The sequence below is a fragment of the Myripristis murdjan genome, chromosome 5 (genome assembly GCF_902150065.1).
Source record: "Myripristis murdjan chromosome 5, fMyrMur1.1, whole genome shotgun sequence".
NCBI classification, from domain to species: Eukaryota; Metazoa; Chordata; class Actinopteri; order Holocentriformes; family Holocentridae; genus Myripristis; species Myripristis murdjan.
In genome coordinates, this window is record NC_043984.1 from 4,674,106 (window position 1) to 4,695,627 (window position 21,522).

The window sequence follows — 21,522 nt, forward strand, 5'->3', positions numbered from 1 at the left end:
TTTTTGTTTGGCAGCGCAAATTGCACTGAAAAGTGAAAGGGAAATGAGATACAGGATTAGAGTTACTTCATTTTGGGTTAGGCAGAAGTCTGATCCCAGAAAACCGCCTTAGCCAGACTGAAGAGTTCATTTACAAAAACAGATATCTCCATTTGTATGAATTTCTCTACACCATGATTTCGCAGGCAGTGCCAATCAAATACCACCGGTAGGCTGATGCATAGGAAACATGGATTTTGCAACAAGATTTTGGATGTAGATTGAGAAAGTGTTTTATGTGAAGTATGATGTATAGTCTGTTCTTTTTTCCCAGGAAAGGAATTAATCTGTCTTTGCAAAATAAAGTAAGTTATACATTAAATACCATCAATTGCTCTTATCTAATGTAGTTTCAATAAGAGCCACTGGCATCATTTAAACCTCAGGCACCTTGTTGCTCTGTGGCAGCGAACCGCAGCAAAGATGGAGGAGTATAGCACTGAAAGTAGTAGTACTGAAATCTGACAGTCACACAGAGCAGGATGGTGTGAGCATGTTAATGCTGGAGGAGCTCCATGGCGGTCCTTAGTAGTCCACACTGCTAACATTGTGTATTTCACTCAGGCTCCCCAAAGATGATTTCCCCTGCACTGCTAGTTAATCTATCTGTGTGTGTGTGTGTGTGTGTGTGCGTGTGTGTGTGTGTGTGTGTGTGTGTGTGTGTGTGTGTGTGTGTGTGTGTGCGTGCCTGCGTTTGGAACTGAAGCTGCTGCTGTTGATTAATCTGGTTTGCAGTCTAACGGCTCTTTTTGAGATGACTTTATTGGCACTGTCAACCAAGACAGGTGTGGCCCGACCGGCTGACTGATGGAGAATATCTCCAGCCATAGAAAATGTACACATTTTAGGGTTTTAACACACTCCATCATACACATGGATACCAGTATATTCACTCTAAAACATGACTGATTCCAGCTTTAAATTCAACTTCTAGCTGCTTTTCTGTGCAGCACATCATCTCTTTAAGAGACCAGGGGCTCTTTCATTGGCTGTCTGTTCTCGTATGCACTTCTAATTTAGGAAACACTCCTGCTGGCCATATTAGAGATGCTCCTGTGGGTCGTGTTAGAGGGCTGGAACAAATGACCTATGTGGTCGTACGGGTTGCAGGACTGTTTGGTCGCTGCTCCGTGCGCAGCTTTGCTCTTGGTCAGGGTGTCATGCCAGCTTCCACCAAAATACTACACAGCTGTTTTTGTTTTGCGAGGGCTATAAAAATCTAATTCAGTAAGCTGTAGATATCTTGAAAAAAAAAAAAAAATGACACAAGAGGCAAAAGGTAATAAAAACAAACACAAAAAGCACCGGTGTTTTCCCTCAAATAATTCCTTTTCTCTATTAAAAAAAAAAAGACATCTTTCTTCTCACGGGCTGCAATATAAAAGTGTAACAGTGTAGTTTGGCCACATTTGCCCAAATTAAATTCAAGCATCAGATATGCTCACTTCTCTGCCAACTGTATGCCATGAATCAAAAAGGAAATGTAAATGGCAACAGGCACCATGCAGGGAAAGCTGGACTCACCAACATTAGATCTTTTGTCTCTTTCATCCTTTTGGCATTCTTTTGGTACAAAGCAGGACAGAGCAGCTGGGTTGCTAAATATGAGCATGTTTGTGCAGTTTGCTGACAACTTTATCATTGCTAGGCCTTGAACTTCCTTCATTTTTCAGTTAAGCTCTGGCTGCCATTTTCAGATGCTGAGGTGAAGTTGCCTGAAGTTTTTTTTTTTTTTTAATGAGTTCGCAGCACACTTCACTTGCAACATTCACTAAGTGCAGGCCCTAGCTAGGTAAATTGCAAAGGTGCACCGTTGTGTGTCAGACCGGCTTGGTGCCTTGCCAGCCGATGCTCGATATTTTAAACGCTCTCACCCTTAAATGATCTAATCCGGGGATCGTTTGAAAGCGCCCAAAGCCCACCTCTCTCCGTTTGGACTCGTTAGCGCTTGTTTGGTTTTGCAACGCAGCGCGAGTGGGTGTTCTCGCCACCCCGAACCAGCCGAGGCAAAGGAGAAAGCAGAGAGCGCGCTACGAAGTTGAATTTAATCACCGCAAACAAAGCTTGAAAACACGCACTCTGGTTATAATAGGGCACAAACTGCAGGAAGCTCAGGGTGTTTTCACCCCGCTTTGACTATATATACTCTAAGCAAATAAAGCACATAACGGTACCTTTAGGGGTACAGCAGCTTGTCACTGGGACAGTTCCCTGTAAAGTACAGCTTTTGGACCCTGGATATTGGGTTCTACTTCATTTATTTATTGTATTTGGCCTTACAAACACTGTCTCCTGATATTGTACCTTAGCATTTAGAGGAACCAGTACATGTATGTATCTTTTACTGCTTGGGAACATACATGGACCTTTTTGGCTGTGAAAACGCTTCACATAAATACACTGAGGTCCAATATTTAGCCCCTGGGAGGTACATTTCTGTGTCGATTGTACCTTGAGGAACAGGGATGGACTCCTACACTACCCCTGTTTCTGACTATGTAGGTGCTCACCCTCATTTACTGCCACATGGGACGCTTGCTGTACCTCAGGTCCTGTGTGATGTTGAAAAAAGAGGAAACAGATTGAAAATCCTACAACAATTGTTCCTAAAATATAGCTGCTGACTGGACTCTGGCCTATTTAGGAGCCAGTGCTGTAGATTCTCTCTGGATCGGATGCATATGGGACCTTTTGACCAGCATGAGCACTGTAAGCCGGCTGAATCCTCATTAAGACGTGCCTGAACTGATGCTGCACTGATGTAACAGGTGCACCAGAGACTCTAAGAGCACACCTGTATTATGCTGTAAAGCAGAAGTTCAAACTGTGCGAATGTTTTATAGAAGAGCTGTGAATGCATTTCTTGACAGCAACATTATTCTGTGGAGGGCTACAACATATGGATACCATATATAACAGCTTTCAAGTGTGTTTTTTTGTGGAGAAATACTAAATAAAGCAACGCCGCACCTTTCTCTCTCTCACACACACATTGAAATAGAAACAGGTACGTGCACATACAGACGTTGTATAAATCCAGCTCAAGCGTAGAAGCACTGTTGTCATTTCTGGGTAAAAATAACACAAGTATACAGGCCCAAAGTACATAAAGCATCCTGCTGGAATAGAAAAGCCTTAATCAGCAAAGCGCTTGTAAGACCTAAACAAAAAGTGCTCAACTTCACCAGCTGACGCTAACTTGTAGGCGAGAGGCAGCGTTAAGCAGGACGTTGTTTAGAAATCTACAAAAGAAGCACGTGTCTGGCAGACAGTGATGGGGCATGGCCTGCTAGTTCACAAATGAGATTTTTGCTGAGATGAAAGTAAAAGTTGGTGAGGGGGAAAAGCAAAAGCAAAAACAAAAACAAAAAAAACATATATTTACTATTTTATGACATTTTACTATCAAAGCCAGAAATAGAATGGAAATGGAATCCATAATTCTTCTGAATTACAAAAGATGAATTTCAATTTTTCCCTTTCTCTCTCCTCTCTCCTCTGGATGGTTGAATAATATTGTGTAGCAGATACAAATGGGCAAATGTTTCTTTTTAACGGTGCGGTGGCTTGTTACTTTCTGTTGTCCTTGGTTTTCTGGCCAGAGGCCTTCTCTTTGAGGAATGAAAATCTATATAAAAATTTTGCGCATTGAAATCACTAAACTATGCTCTTGGAAGAAAACATAAAAACCTGAATACTGGTATGCATTAAATGTAATCTCAGGAACACAGTGGGCATCGGTTTCTAGGAAGAGCGCCGCTTGAAAAGGCTCCAAATATAAAGGTGAAACTCTAAGGTGTGTCGATAGCACAAACCCATTTTGCACAAGCATAGCTGACCACAAAAGCCAACAACAAGCCTGTGGTCTGAAGGTGTTCAAGTCAAACATGACTCAAATCCATCTTATTGATTGGCTGAATCCTACCCTTCTTGCTTGTTTACAGTATGATCAATGGAATCTGTAGCATGGCAAAGCTTGTCCCAAAATATAGCATAAATAATATTCATTACAAGAATATAACCTCATCCATCATGGTATTAAAAAAGCTTTGATTGACTAGAGTCACAGATTTTTGAATGACCAGGCGCACGCACTGAACATACTGACAGCCTCAGACCTACAGCAGAGGCCAATAATCACTTAACATTATGTAAACAAGACCTGCTGATTTTTCTCTTTTTCTCCATGGGTCAGCGAGGGGTCCACAAAACACAACAGCGCAGGAAAAGGTGTGCTGGGAAATCGGATAAGGGGGGCAGAACCCCCGAGCTCACGGAGCAGGGGAGCAGGTTCATTTGTAAGGCAGCCGCTCTGCTGTTGTATCCAAGTGTGAACTTTTCCTGTGAGGTCTCCCCAGCACCACCACCACCACCACCGCTGCACCTGACTCCAGCTGAACAAGCCTTCCTTACAACACACTACATTTCTCAGTGCTTGTCTTGCAGTCCTGTGATGCCATGCTCTGAATGATCACACACACACTCTCTCTCTCTCTCACACACACACACAGAGTGTGGCCCCTGCTACCCACAGGAATCTTTTTCTTGGTGACCTGTGGGTGAAGTGTAAGGCATGAGCGGATGCAAGGCTGCGTCGACATGCCTGCTATGATGATTTTGCAACAGTGGCACAGGGGCACTCTCACATTACATCTGTTGCAGAAGTTTGAATAATTAGCGTCCCCCCCCAACACCTCCTCTCCTCCAAAAGGGGATCAAAATCCGATGTGGAAATGCAGTAGGATGGAGAACCCCTGTCCCTCACCCGCCAAGCAGCAGCAGCAGCAGCAGCAGCAGCATCTTACAGCATCCACACACCACCTGACAAGCAATACTGTAGTTGGAAGCTGGAGAAGCACGACAGCACGACACTGTCTCCCCTCATTGCAAATGAGAATTCCTGATGAGAAATAACGGGATGAATGTGCCCGGCGTTTGCGACCGCATACAGGCTCCACGGAGGAGGAGGAGGAGGAGGGGGGTCATAACAATGATGCCAACAGGGCTGATGATGCAAGGGCTGAGAGACAGCAACAGACACGTTTTGCTTTGTGTGCATGCATGCGTATGTGTGTGTGTGTGTGTGTGTGTATGTTTCAAGGCAACAACTTTGAGATCTGTTGCAGACCAGCAGAGCCCATGACGCGCCGCTATCAGATGTGCAAAAAGGGGCGATCCGGTGACCAGCTAGGACGCCAGAGATGGGTGCCCGGCTCTGTGTGTGTGTGTGCGCGCGCGCGTGTGTGTGCGTGTGTGTGGTGTTCAGAAGTGCGCCGATGATAGTAAATGCAGATGAATTAACACTTGGATTCATGTAACTACCCAACCCCTCCTCCTCTCACCCCTCCACCCCCGTCCAGCCCCTCCGAGCCCTTCCCTTGAGCCAACCGCACCGTGCGTCGCTGTGGAGTGGGAATTTAATTCGAGCATCATTCATTGATTCCCTCTCTCTTCCACGACTTGGTTGACATGGAGGCAGGGAGGAGGAGGAGGTGATGGTGGGAAGAAGGAGGGGGGGATGAGGAGGAGGAGGAGGGGGGGTGAAAGTTGGCATGAGAGACGCATGGCACCGTCGCCTCCAGCGGGCTATCCTGTTAATGACCGCTTAGTATTTTACATGTCAAATAGGAAAGCACTCAACTCACTATCATCACAGCCCCGCGCATTGATCGCAGCGGAGTAGAGGAAGAAGAGGTGGGAATGATTTCATATGTAGAGGCAGTGACAGCGACAGACTTACCGACGGCTAAATCCAGTAGATCCGCGCACAAGAGCAAGCACAAAGAGAAGACGGTCATCTTTCCCTTATTTTGCAATAAATCCCAAACTCCATCTGCGTTTACATGCTCTCCGGTTTTCGGCTGCGTAATCCCCACCATTCCAGAGGTATGCGATTGAGAGGTGCCCCCAAACTATTCATGATGCAGCTCAAGTATAAGTGGAGAAATAGGAGAAGTTGACTATGAATACAGCATTCAGAGCGGCGAAAATCAAGCATCAGATAAAAAAAAAAAAAAAAAACGACTCACTGTCTGCAATTAAAAAAAATAGAGAGTGGGGGAGAGAATTATTTTTCCAGTTTAGACAATAGGGAGCTGCGCTGAGCCGCGTAGCCGAGAAATGGAAAAAAACGGAGAGCTTTGGATGAAGATCTGCTCCTCAGTCAACGCTCTCTCTCTCTCTCTCTCTCTCTCTCTCTCTCTCTCTCTCTCTCTAACTCCCGCCCTCCAGACAGACGCACAGTCATTCCTGATCACTCGCTCTTTTATTTCACACAATTTTCCTTAATCCTGCCCTGGATTCAGACCCCTCTAATTCTGTCCATTAAGCCGATTTATTTCTGCGGGATTTTGTCGTGTGTGTGTTTTTTTCCCCTTGTGAAAAGGTTTTTTAAATATCTGTATAGAGCCTTTACTACAGCCTGTACACTATAAGGGACACAGTCCTACCTATCCAGGTGTGTAAACCATGACCTCCAGGTGGTTATCATCCTCAGAAAAAGTGCACACAAAAATAAATTATTTGCATCCTCCTTAAAAAAAAAAAAAAATAAATAAAAAGAAGAAGAGGAAATTCTGCACATGAGATGATGACTCCACTTAGTTTATACAGGTTTACCCTCCACTCATGTTGCAGAGAACCAGGGTCCATTCAGACTACCAGGATAAGCTCATCTGTTTATGTTCAGTCCACAGCATGCCAACACTGATCTCTAACCAAAGACGGCAAACATTAAATTCATTTGTTGGAACGACATTAAGGACCATAAAGACTTAATTTGGACTTTATGAGTACCTGTGTAATGGGCTCAGCCGGGCAGGTTAAACCCACTCTTGTGGTTTCAATTGGCTTCATTCATTTGTCTCATTAAAGAGCATCTATCACGCTGGCCAACACTACAGTAGCCTCACCCTTACAGAGGGAGTCACGACCTCGCTGCCACGAGTGACTCCATGTGTGGCTTACAGGAATTTTTTTCTAACTTTTTCATGTCCTGGACCCACAGCTGGCTGTCATGAAGCTGTGGACGTCCACTGCGAGTGACTTTGATCTTGACCCTGATATGAAAAGATCTTTTGCTCTCTGTCTTTGCTTTCTTTAGATGTCACATGACATTAACAAGTACACCCAGAGTGGTGAGATTAAAACATAATGTACAATAAATACGTATACATGTATTATTATTATTACAACAACAACAACAACAACAAAACAACAACAATAATAACAATAATAATATTGTTGTTGTTGTTAGAGTAATAATAATTATTAGCATTGTTGTTGATGTTATTATTTGCATCGTAACATCTATTAGTGACTGAAATTATGGAGAAATGAAACTTACCTGGGAGCCCATTAAGGATCCCTGGGGGACCCCGCTTTGAAAAGCACTGGCTCTTGCTGCCATGGACTGCAGTGTTAATGTCAGTGCAATGTTAATATCACTCAAATCACAAGGCCTACCTCCAGATGCAAATGCATTAAAAGCACACCTGGCGTGAATTATTCAGTATATCAATGACATTTGTGAACATTAGCATTTCCCCGTTGTCACCACGATTAAACTGTTTTACATCCGTCACATTTGTAGGTAATAGATCAAGGCAGAGCAGACTAAATCACCGGGAGTTCATTTAGCATTTTCTGTCAAGTCTTGATCAGATCCACACTTAGAAGCAATGTTCAAGAGAGACGGGACCATGAGCATTGTCAAGACTCCCAAAACTTTGACAGTTGCCTCGGGGTATTTCATTTTAATCAGCATCACCTTAGTGAGGTTAGCCAAGGTTTGCCATTCTTCTTTACTCTGCAATGATGTTTGCAGTGCTATAAGCCTTTTGTGAAACGCTCCAGTGGGATCTCTTTCATAGTCCAGGCAATAAGTTATTCAGGGGGACAGCCACCAGCATGCCAAATCCCTTCTCCCAAAAATGTGAATTCAGTTCAATGAAGCCATTGGTTTCTGTTTTGCACCAAAGCCGACTCAATATTTGAGAGCTGTAAACGATCGATCGATCTGTGTAGCAGTGACCCAGTAAGGCTTCTCCCTATTGTATAGAGAGCCCAGGAAATCTGTTTTCCATAGAGGGTAGAATAGGATTAAGGGTCATATTTCCATCGGTTCCACTTGTCATTATAACCAAGAAAGTGAAACAACAGTAATGAATTGAACGAGCTGATCCTTCTCACAGACCATGAAAATCCTCAAAAGTTTATGAATTTGACCAAAATTAATGGATGGCCTGGAAAGTATCGTTTTTTTGTTTTGTTTTGTTTTGTTTGTGCATTACGACATTACACTCAAAGTCATCAGTATGCTTCTACCCCCCCCCCCCCCCCCCCCCCTCCAAAAAAAAGAAAAAAAAAAAACTCTATGATGGAGATATGTGCTGATAAAGCAGCAGCATAGTTTAAAATGAGCAAAGACTAGCGTCATGCCCTGCCACAAAACATGTCAACATTGAGCTCTTGAATTTAACCAACCAAGACCTTGAGAGTCATTGAAAAGTCACTGAATTTGATGTCCAAGTGCGTATGGGAGCCCTGTTACAAGGAGATGAAGTGAAAGGGGGAGAAGTGTTATTTATATAAGGTCAAGTCTCTAAAGAGCATGTAATTGCAGCACCTGGGATGAAGACCCCCCACCTCCCAGTGCAGACAGAGGAGGGAAGATGCTTGCTCCGTTAAGGTCTGCAGTACTAATGCACTATCACACATCTCTAGAGGGCAGTGTCAACAACAATTTATTGAGGCAACAGAGCTGAACGTGTTCCTGTCCATATGGCACCTAACCCATGAACAAAGAGGGGTCTTCTGTCCTCTGGGAGCCCACATACTTTTTTCATGTGTAATCCTTTTTTTTTTTTTGCTGGTTGTCGGTAGCATGGTCACAAATCAATACATCCTAAATTGTTTTCAACCTGTTATTTAGGTTGTGAGGCATTGGCAGGGAGAGGCAGACTGACACACAGATAGAAGCTGACTCCATCTTGGTGTGGATTGCTCTATCACCTCTATTCCCTCTCTCTCTCTCTCCCTATCTCCCTCTCTCCCTCTCCATGCTGACCACCAACTGTTAAAGGCCTGAGAAAGGCAGAAATGGTGGACTTGCCTTTGCAAATGCATGAACCCAAACATTAGGGTCAGCTACTTGCAGTAAACGTAATGTGAAAGATGGGATGCGCTTGCATTTTCAGTGTTGAGGTTCACAGGAATTTTCTACTTTCAGCCACTGGCCCAAGACTTTTTCAAAAAACTATCTCTGGGACTGCTCATTGGTCCTTCAGTTTAAAAATAATTCATTTTACTTTGTGAGATTATTTTTTTAAAAGTTTCATTTGTGCTCAGTACAAAAAAGGATGTTAGGAATGATCAGATATTTATTTAAAGTTCTGAATTACAAAAGGCAGTGACAGCATGTAATTATTGTATGACTTAATATGTTCAGTAGTTGGCCACTGTGTAATAAATAGTATCAACGGCACACTGACAGAGTAACATTTCATTTTAATGGGCCGTGAATTTCATGGTATAAATTGATGACAGTTAGCAAGTAATGTATTTGAAATTTACTATTACCACCAAATTACATCAACATTTACCCCCAAGCTCATTCTAGGTGAATGTCCCAAATACATCAGATCATAAAAATGAAACCAGGGTTGCCACTGGTCATGGAATGTCTGGAGAGTTCGACAGGAAAACCATCAGATAAAAATCATAAAGTCGGTTTCTGAAAATCATTTGGAATATTCAGAATGAGTTTGGTGACACAGTAAAAGTAAAAATTTCAGTTTTCAACACATTTTGAGGTAAATGTTAGTAAATGTGATGTAATTTGAGGGTAATTTAAAAGAAATCTTAAATATGTCCACAGCCCACTTAAATAAATAGTTACGAATTATTATATCAATATATTCGCACTGCAGTCAGATTTGAAAGTTAGTAACTTTATTTTTGCAAGGGGGTTAGCACATGCATAGGAGGCTTATTCATAGCATTCATGAATGAAAATCACACATTCAGAGCTTCATTATACAGTGATCATATTGGAGGTTGTGCAGGAGACTCAATGCTCCAGAGTTAACTTTCAGTTAAAACAGCAACCAGGAAAAAAAAGGGGGAAAAACATGCAGTCAAAGTGCTGTGCCTTAAGGTTGAACTTCAATGCTCCCCACGCCTGTAAGGTGTACTGCTAAGAATATCCTCGAAAAACACGGGGAAGACAGGAGGACTATTTCTACTTTGATTTGTCTGTGTGCTGCCTTATATTATTCTGCCGTCGCCATGGAAAAATACATAGCAAATTTCAGGTTAAAAGTCTGCTTGTGCAATTATTTGTGCAGTTTCCAAGTTCCAGGTGAGGACCATGGAACTGTTTGCAAGCTGTGCAGAGTTCTACACAAGCATCGTTAAACTCAGATGCTTTGAGATTTAACTGGTTATTGGCTTTTATGCTACAACAGAAGTTTTTGCAGTAACTTGGACTCGTTCACAAAATGTTCATGGCAAAAACCTCAGACAGGTAGCAACAAAAGACGAGCAAATTGCTGGCTTTAGTTTATGCAGTCTTTTTTTTCACATGGCACAAGGGAAAGGAAGGCTGAAGGCTCACAGAGATAGACTGCATTAAACAACAGACAACTTAGCCCCCACACAGAATGAGGTTCTAAAAGAGTTCTGGACAGGATAGCGGCTGAGCTTTTTAATTCCCTTGTATTCCATGAACTTGGGTGTCCTGGTGACTCATTCAGCTAAAACTGCAACACAAAACATCTTGGGATTAAAGAGTGAGTCAACACTTGCAGAAAAACTGTGCCGCACTGCTCTCTAGGGATGGAAGCCTCCATGCATGTCGGACGTCGGGCCGCACCCAGTCACATGCAGCAGGTGCTTTGCCATTGACACCTGATGAAGAACACGTAGCGTGATTTATTTATCACGTAGTGGGTGTGGCCAGACGTGCAACATGCCTGAAAGTTTCAAACCCTAGAGAGCAGTGCAGCAGAACTTTTCTGCCATGTGTGATTTATTGCTGACTCACTCTCTAAAGCTGACTCAGGCCCTTGTCACATGTCACGCCCTCTCCTCCTTCACCCCGCCCTTCCTGTTCCCATCGGCTGTCAACTGTCTTACAGCACACAAACTGAAAAAAAAAAAAAAAGAATAAACAGGACTCAAAGTAAGGTCGTGCTAGAATGTACAAAGAGACTGAGCTGAAATCGGGCAAGGTCAATACATAACATAGAATTTATTGGATAAAAATTCTATCCAAAAGTAGCTGTGACATTGAATGTCAAATTCAGGCGGGACATGGCCGTACAAAAAGGTGAGGGCGGGGTCACTGGTGGGGAGGAGGACCCCTTAGGAACAGCAAGCAACTGAAACGATGGCACACAGACATACACTGTGGAAAGCACACCACATACAATGTAACAATGCCACGGTAGCCAAGTCAGTGAAAGTTAATGTCTTCGAACCAATCTCAAACCAATTCTAAGTGTCGGGCCACCTTTTGCTAGGTGGCTCATTTTGCTAATGCTACAATGAGAGCCCTGCATCTAAGATCTTTACTCTCACTCGACATGCCACCCCACCCACCTGTTCAAAAATCTAAGAAGTGGAAAAAAGTATCTATAAAGAGGAATACATACAGGAATAAGGAGTCAGTATATAATTTCTGTCGAAACAAATTACATGGCGGATGACGGTATGGATGCATGAGCGGCCTAAAACCACTGATGATAAAAGCCTATCAGCCTGCATGAAAGGAAATGAATGTCAGCGAAACGGCAGCTGACAACCAATGACTGAAATTACTTCAGCCCTGTTCCTCAGGACACAACGCCTGTGGCAAATTATGCATGTACTGGAAAATACAGTTATAAGAATTTTGCAGAACAAAGAGCTAAGATTGTCAGTGCTTGCCTCAGCACAGGGTGAATACTGAGCAAAATGCTACAAACCATCAGAATTTTTCTCCCAAGGAAAGATACTGTGCTTAGGCCCACGCCTGCAAGCTAGTTGAGTGGAATACACATGGCAGAAAGAGAGCCACAGGACAGAGTGAGTCAAAATTGAATAATACATAAACCAATGCCTCCATGTTTGTTTCTCTTACCTCCAAACTGAAATAGTGCAACCACCCAGGAGATCATGAGGGACCTGTTGCTTAAGCCACCCACTGTACCTGCCTTGTAAGCACACAGCAACACTGCCAAGAAAGTCTTTGAGTAAAACCCTGGGCATTTTAGGGGGCAAGTCAAACTGCAAACAAGGAGAAATGTCTCAACCTGGGACTGAATAAACGCCTGGGTCCAGACAGACAAACACTGCACTGTGAGAGCATTCTGGGCTTTATTTTTTGCACATTACTTGATCTTAGATTGCAGACTTTTCATTGCATTCACTGCAAAATCGATGCATATCAATCTGTATCATAAATAGGACCTCATAAAAAGCACTTTATGGGGCCTTGATCGCCAGCTGCCAGCACAAATTTGGTTCAAGACTGATAGAAGTTGTAGGAATAATCTACCCACACCGGGACCTTTGCACCTTAAAGTACTCTTTATACTTAAGACTGCTATTTTGGCTGTGAATGGCAAATGAACAGCATTTATATAGCGCTTTTCAAGTCTAGAATACTCAAAGTGCTTTACACTGTACATCTCACATTCATACTCACTTTCATACAGTGATGGCAGCGGCTACCATGCAAGGCACCATCGGGAGCAGTTAAAGGATTCAGCCTCTTTCCAGCAGGAGGAGCCGGGGATCGAACCACGAACCTGCCAATTAATAGACATCCCCAGTAGAGAGAGAAAGCAGAACCGTTTGCTTTATTCAATTCACCACCATGTTCAGTTAACTGACAACACGAGGGCGATTAGACGTGGAAGTGCCATAGACTCCAATGTTAAAACAATGCTATGAAGATTAATCACAGGTACAGCTGGAGAGCATCTCAGTAGTTACAATTAAACATTTCCCATGGCTGCATCATGTTTTCTTACCGTCGTTTTGTTGCTTTACAATGAATGAAAGTCAATCAGCAGAGCAGCCATTCACCTCCATTGCTGGAGTCTTATAATTAGGGCTTTGGAATTATGACAGTGTGATCTCTATATCATTTCACTCAGTGCTGCTCTTGACATAGTATTTTTAGAGTGGTGTTTTAACATTGGAGTCTATGGCACTGACATGCCTAAGCCCCCTCATGGTGTCAGTTAACCAAACGGCGCCAAGGTGAATGGCCACTGGCTGCTGTGAGACAGGAAAAATAGCATGCAGTACAGTCTGTTGGACTTCGGGGGCAGTGCTGAGCACTTGCCAAACAGCAGAAATGGCTGTCAATGAGGCTAAACGCTACAAAATCATCATTACATTTGATTCCAATTATTTCTCTGAGCAACTGAGCTATTACTGTCGGTGTTAAACAGCCCAATATTTATGAAAAAGGCATAACTATAAGCTGACATGAAATCAGTGTTTGTAAAATGATGGAAATTTCAGAAGATTTCCATGACCATTAAGGCTATGTGACTTGCATAAAAAAGGAGAGAAAAAAAATCCCTATTTGGTTCCATATTTAAATAATACAATGAAGTAAAAGTGTGTAAACCACCGTTTGGTTATTTTTATAAATGTACAGTATAATAAATAATAATTATATTCATTAATTAATTAATATTAATAATAATAATGATATTCATTTTGTTTTTAATCATTTAATTGGAATTCTTTGTAGTTTACCAAGTACATTCAATATATTTGTATTTTCTTTTTTTAAATATCCCTAAAATAAAGAAGATAATAATGAAAATAGTTATGACATAACAACAACAACAACAACAACAATAATAATAATAATAATAAACTAGATTAATAAAATAACGACAATAATAACAACTATAGCTATAGCAAAAAGACATAGTAAGCTGTATTAATACCCACAACCTGACCCTGGCTTGTGCGCCTCAGCACCCTATGCATCCTGCCTTGTCGTTCCCTCTGCTATCGCTTGCTTAATCTATTAATTTAAAGTACCTGAGAGTATCTCTTCAATGCCCTGTTGAAAAAAAAATAATTGAAAACTTAATATCCTGTATCTGCAAGGCCTTTACAGCTGGCCTGACAGGAACCACTTGTTCCACCTTATGTTATATTGTGAGTCTTGGCTTCTAATTTTAAGTGCTTTTCTCTCCACTTTTGCTATTTCACTTACCGTTTCCCCCCATTTCTGTACTGATGGCATGCTGGGACGAGTTATCTGCCTCATAGCTGAGATTCTTAACACTCTTACCCCAGTATGTGTGGGTAATGTCTAAAATAATGTGTGTTGGTTCTATCATCTGTGTAATTATTATTATTTTTTTAACCTAAGATATTCTTTTAGGTGGAATATCTCCTATCTCTGGCTCTACTGTACCTTATGAGACACGCCGCCCCTTTAAAAGCTTGGATCAAGGGCTAACTTTCAATAGATTACAGTAAATGAACTGCTCTGCTCCGTTTTAAAACCCTGACCCAGATTCCAGGATGGAAAAGCCTCTCCCTTGCTTGCCTCCCTTACTAGTGATGATCTTGCAGCAGCAAAAGCGCTCATTCTGAATGACCAAACTCTTTGCGCAGCGTCTTTACCTCTGTCAAACAATCGCATGGGCTACAGTCATTTTGGAGAGAGGATGTGGCAAGATGCTGTCTTAATTTACATGGCTTCACCTACACATGCCTATAATCTGAGCAAGATGACGAGACACACAATTGATACACTGTATGTGTGACCATGAAGGTGCAAGGGGGCTTTACTCTTTGACCAGTAGAATTAAAGATGCTCTGTCTTTTGCACACATTCTGATTCAGTCATTCTGGTGATGTGGTGTATGCTACTCCCTGTGCAAACCTGTAGGAGCTCAGCTTCATTCTGCTGCAGAATTCATGATGCCCATCGCAGACAAAGAAGTAGGAAAAAAATCCACCTTCAGCATGGTAATGTAACACATTCTTTCATTTGAAATGAGCAAACATCAATTGGAGTGTAATACATTCAACTCATTCAGTCTGATCCCTGTTTTAAAGACCCCATGTCTGCAGGGTCACATCAAAGGTCACTCCTTAACAATGTCTATCTCTTCCACTATTCTCTATTTATGATTCCAATTATTGCCCAGGGTGAATTATCATCCAAATGTGTGGCAGTGGAATTGCCTCTTGCCATCTGTCACAGTGATCTGCATATAAACTTGTGTCCTCTGGTCAACATAAATGACCAGCCGGCTATTAACCATCTTGCAATTGTGATTGTTTCAATTGCTCAGGTAGGATTCATTTGAATTATCTCCATTACTCAAACTAAATGGCTCTTGTGCTTTGAGTCTGACAAAATAAGGGATATTTAATCAATCAGACAATCACATCAAGGGCTATATTTTCATGGCCAAGCATTAGGCGAAGGGTCAGGTTTTAAAACCCGGCGATATCCTCTCTTGCAAGTCGCTGATCATGTGTGTGTGTTCGAGGCAGAGGGGGGTGGAACACGAGTTAACACCACTAGTAGGACGACTACATTGTTAAAACTCCTTTCTCTGAATGTGCAGTCCATGCAGAATAGACCCATATGACTACACAGCACCCAAACATAAATAAATACTGCACAAATATGTCTCCAGTATGTACCTTTTTAAGATGAATTCATATTTCTGGATGGTTTCAGCTGGGTAAACGTGTTCTCTGTGCATAATGATGCTGATGTCATGTATTTGAGGACAGTCGCTCACACAATAACAGTGCAGTTACAGCAAACTTTGTAGAATGATAAACATTGATTCCTGTCATTTTGTTGGTTGCCTGTAATTTATTTTCTGCTTACAGTTTCCTTAAGTGAAACGCTTGCATTCAGTTTGTCATTACTGTATTAAAATGCACACATAGTGCCACGATTACTAAAGGTGAGAACAGCAATAGTCCTTTTACAAGATTTACATGTTTACATGATGGCAAAATAAACAACTCCCTATAATAATGCTGACTGAAGTAAGCTATTATTTTGTGTCCAGAGAGAAATATAGAAATTGGAATTTACTTTAACACGCACACAAATGCACACTTGTTTCCTGACTTGCCACTGTCAGATTTCACCAAAACAAACAGTAGCAGCACATGTTCATGGCAGCTATGGGCCTTCATGTATTAGAAATAAACACATCAGGCTTCAGGTGCTTCTACTGGGAGACCTGTTGGAAAGGAGAGGACGCAGATAGCTGCTCCCAGCAACCTGACATTTCTGGATGAGCATGTGGAGTGATGATTGATGATGTTTTCCAATGTTTAAACGTCAGGTTATAGCCAACCAGTTTGCTGTGTAAAGCAAAGACCCGACAGCACCATTCCAACCATTTTGCCACTTGTGACTTCAACTTAGACTATGAAAATCCCAGACTGGCGAAAACAGACAGAACTGGTTTAATGCCAGATGAAATTTGCAACTACCCCTAACCCACACCCACTGCCATGCCCCAGTTTGGCCTATCAGTGTGAAAATTTTATCACTTCTTTCTTGGCCCCTGATCAACCTTTCCACCAAATTCCATGTAGATCCAGTCTTACATTTTTGAGATATTGCCCTAACAGGCAGACAACCAGGCAAACAGAAGGAATGGAGTGACAACACAAACCACTTCCTACTCGGTTTGGCAGTGATAATTAAGGGAAAATTACCACAAGTTCATTAATATGCCTTTTGACCAGAAGTCCGGGAGTCACTGGGACTCTAGTTGATCATTTCGCTTGTGTGCTTACAAAACATGTTCACAGGCCAGCAAAAACCTGGGCACAGAAGCAACAAAATGAGAATTCAAGTTCAGTCCGCTTGCATTCTCAGCCAGACTGACGGCTTGGCCTCAAATCTCTACATGGAAGAGTTAGTCTTATAGGGGATTTGAAGCACCTTTATCCCTCAAATTGAAAGCTGCAAATATAGAATGATGGATGGTATAGACATGGTTATATGGTATTTGGCTTTGAAGTGCCCACTGATATGCATATTCTCACTTGGTAGGAAGATAGCAACTCCCAGTAATTAATGTCAACCAGACTCCTGTTTTGTAATTCATGATACTCACTTTATTGGGAGAAAAAAAAAAAATACATGTCTCGACATGTCTTGGGAGTTGCTGCCTTTCTACCCAGAGTGAATCTTAATGCAGATTTAACATTTTGCATGCATCTCTACCCAACTAAAAGCTGTTTTTGTTGTGTCGGCACATCACATATTCAATCTGCTGGTATATACCGAAAAACTGTTTGAGTTTGGGGGACTTTTGAAATCCACTGTGTGAAAGATCCTGGACTGGAACTTAAATTACTATTGCCCATTCATGAATGTGTCATGGGTCATGTTATGAGTTAAATCTGATTCTGATTGTGAGTGTGCTATAATAACCACTTACAAAGGCATCACTAGCAAAGTGTGCATCGAAACATGGATGGTAAGAGCAGAGGCCAGGCTCAAAAGCAGGGGCATTTTGTGCAATGAAGTATTCCTATGTCATTTTCTCCCTCTCACTCCTCAGACCCGCAGCTTTGGGGCTCTTACATGTTGCAAATGCTCATTTTCAAAGAGATTACAACACATATCTGTCAGAAGCAGAATTGCATGGATATTATGCATGGGGGACGACTCAGAAGTCTGCCAGTGGGAAACACATTGCAGTGTGCCTGAACCATCACCAAAGATTAAGGGTGACTTCTTAAAATGGGACAAGACCAAGCTTGCGGGGCTGACCAGGTTGAAACCAGCTATAGACGTGGTTTAGCTGCACAGCTCTGCGTCATTTGCAGCTCACGTAGACAGAGACAAATAAAACACGGATGTCAGCGAGAAGCATTTCCTGAAGTGACTTTCCTCGTATGACCCACTGAAATGAACAATACCTTGTAGTGGCATAGCAGTGTACTTGTGGCCACTCCATTACTCTAGTGTCTGTGCATTTTTTAAACTGGGTGAGGGGTGAAGGGCTATTTAAGATGAAGTGCCTGTGTTGAATTGTTGATTGTACCGCTTTTCAAATGTTGTCTTAAGGCCTGATTCAATCCAAGTCTTAAATAAGTCTTTAATTTACATTTGCATATTTTTACTTAAAAATAGCCAAACATCAGTTGATCAGTGAAACAAAAATAGGCCTACCTTGCCCATGTGTACTACATATCTATAAATATCTGCAATTTAAGCTGGCTTTCTCCTCAGTACCAGTGCAATGATTTCCATTCTTTAGACACATGGGGAATTCTGTTTGTTCTCTCTGGAAAAAAAAAAAAGAAAGAAAACAGTCATTTCAAATTCATGAGTCAGTACTTTTAACAATTTAAATGGCTTAATGGTAGTTATCAAATAGTGAACGCTAACAGACTGTGAATGTATGTAAGGCAAATGCTGTGACAAAGAGAAACATATGTGGCTATATCTATCTGTCTATTTATATATTTATCTTTAGACTTTTGCCTTTGAAAGGATATCCATTGATTTATATATAAAAGATAGGTGTCACAGCGGTAGAAATCTCTTTTTGAATTGAAATCACTCATGTTTACCATAATCATGCCTGAGAGCCGTCTAGCTCTGGAAGGTAAACAATCTCGTCTTCAATAGCATTTTATTTGATTTGATCTAATTCATGATGGAAATTAAACAGCAGCTGCAGCATTAAAAGAACTTGAAATGGATTTGCTTGCAGTAGATTTTTGCGCCTTTGTTTAGCTTTTATTCAAAAGGGTCAAATGTAGACACTTTTGTTACAAAATAGGGAACGAGATGTAAAATGCATTAATAACATGTCAAACCACCAGCTCTGTAAAAACAAATAGTGGAAAAAAAAAACTGGATGAAAGTAGAATAAGAGTTAAAGCTAACAAGACAGTATATGACTGGACTGCGTATGGTAAATGTGCGACATCGTGGCTAATTGGTTAGGAGTGAGCTGATGTTTCAACCTTGGCTCCAGGAAAAGCAGCTGTTCTGAACAGCAGTTTTCACGACAGTGATTACTTATACAGTTAATAGCGCCAATTTATTTATATGAAATAAGCTACCTTTCCACCGCATGGTACGGCTCAACTTGGCAAGACTCTACTCGCCTTTTTTGGTTTTCCACTGGACAAAAGTTGTAGATAGTACCAGGTGTTTTTTTTTTTTGGTATCACCTCCATCAAGGCTCTAGGTAAGCTGTGCCGATACTACAAGGTGACATGAAAACACTGCAGACCACTCACTGAACAGTTCTGTGTGCAGGGCTTGTGAAACTTGCATCATGGTTTTTAATGTGCCCATGTAAAAACTGAAGTGAATCCCATAGCTGCGCTGATATTGTTCATGTAGAGTTGGTCTGGTCGTCTTGGTGTGCAGTAAATTTGGTTTGAGCTACATGAGTGGAAAGGCTGTGAATGCCACCTGAGGATGTAATAGAAAACTGTTCATGCCAAGTCAATTTGAAAACAGCATTGGCCAATAGGGAAACTCCAACACCCAGCTACCCTATGGTGTAACTTTATCACTCAGTCCATGATGGACATCTGTGTTTATAGTGCTGGCCCCGCCGTTGTGGGATAAATATATAAAAAAAACTTACCTGCCAAATGTCAGGAGTCCTTTGTCGGGACCATCACTAAAATGTAATCACCTGCGTCCTTGGGCCAAGAGCTATCTGTCCACCAAATTTAATCAAGATCAGTCCATTGCTTTTTGAGATATCTTGCTATAAAGCTAACACACAAACATCCTTCCAGCTTCACTGGTGGAGGTGAGTATCATAATAGAATATTTTGACCAATATTGCACAGCCCGCTATTCAAAGTGTCATCTGAGTCATTTTGCCCACAACAAGTCTGGCTAGAGGACTGCAAAATCGTGTGGGTCACCACTCATCTTAAACAGAAATATGATTTTGTGTGCGTTCAGTTGCTGATGGAGGGATATAGAGAGAATGTTTAATTCAGTCCCACCAAAAGCAATATTGTATCCACTTTGCTTGCTTATGCCTGAAAGGATGTAATTATGCTCCCACCCCCATCGTTCTGTCTCTCTCACTCCCTCGCTCTGTCTCTCTCTCTCTCTCTCATAAATACAGCAAAACAACATCAGTGGAAGGTAACCTGAAGTAACTTTACAAACTTGGTGTCGTGTTGCGACTTCACTCAATGTAGGACCCCGACTAAAACTCCTATAACAATGTTAAAAGCACAGATCACTTGTTCCAAATGATGGAAATCCGACACCCTCTATGTATTCCTTTTGTCAGAATAAGATGACAACAGGAGGACATCTTTGTTACCAAGCATTTTTTTAAAAAAGAAGTTTTATCATGCCGATTGATAGAGAGTGATGGAGGAATAAAATCGCTTTGGCTTGTGACATTCACATCTTGAATTCAGTGTAATCCCTCAAAAATAACATAATCATGCCACAGGCAGGAAAATCTGACAGATTTTAGCAGTCATTGTCATCTGAGGTGAGCCACAAAAGCTCACTCCTTATTTGCTTAATTAGTTGACTATTTTTCGGCTTGTTGCAAAGGCAATTTGGATAAAGCGGCTGCTGTCCTCACAGTGCATTCAGAGGCCACTGAAGTTCATGATGGAATTGCATGCTTATACTGTTTCAGCAGCAAGTTTATTTTTGTCTTGATACACTTTCAGGATTAGAATTCATCCACTGACTCTCAGGGGAGAAGATTCCACACCCACTGACTGACTCATTACTTGGTAATGCCTTTAGTCAGTTTCGATTGAGTGCCTCCATCCGAGATCTTCATTGCAGATGTTGGCTTTCATATTAGCCTGCACTCAGGGATGACAACCTTGACCATGGCTCTGTCATCCTCTTCTGTGTTTTAAAGTGGCAGTTAACCCTAAAACAACATTTGACCCGTGAAACAGCGTGACCCTGAGAATGTAGGTTGTGCAGATAGTTTTTAACCACCTGGGTTCGTGTAAAAGGCATGGAATCCATGCAGTCGGAATTGATGCGGTCAATCGATGTGGTAAATACCAGGAAAATTCCAGTGAGTGTTTTTTTGTCTTGTTTTTTCGGGCAGAACGTGTCCCCAGTCACCGGTCAGCCTTCAACTGGAAGGAGCTGGGTGCATTCAAATAAATTGTGTGTTTTCATTTTGTTTTCATTCCTGTTGCCATGCCCTTCTCCATGTGATTCCGATGCCAAAGACACCCATTAGAAGCCAAAGGCACCGTTCGGCATCAGACACAGGGCGTGATGATGCGGTGGATAGTGGGCATATAACCCATAGGAAGTTGTGACATCTTGTGAGACCGAGACTGTATTCAGTTTCTGTGTGAGTGCTGTTTTTATGCCTAAACCCAACCGTATCCTAACCTTAACCAAGTTGTTTTGCTGACTAAACCTAACCTCATTATGCCTAAACCTAACCTCAACCCAACCTTAACAAAGTAGTTTTTTATGCCTAAACTTAA

General features: G+C 41.8%; 1 protein-coding gene across 2 annotated transcripts in view; it reads right to left on the minus strand.

Annotated features, from left to right (window-relative positions):
- The window catches only part of igsf21a (immunoglobin superfamily, member 21a), a 224,342-nt gene extending 218,147 nt beyond the window's left edge, over window positions 1–6,195 (minus strand). For both annotated transcript variants that reach the window (XM_030052223.1, XM_030052221.1), the window contains exon 1: window positions 5,780–6,195. In XM_030052223.1, coding sequence (XP_029908083.1) covers window positions 5,780–5,918 — 139 coding nt within the window. In that variant the 5' untranslated portion in view covers window positions 5,919–6,195. The remainder of the gene's footprint in view (window positions 1–5,779) is intronic.
- Window positions 6,196–21,522: the final 15,327 nt, after the last annotated feature.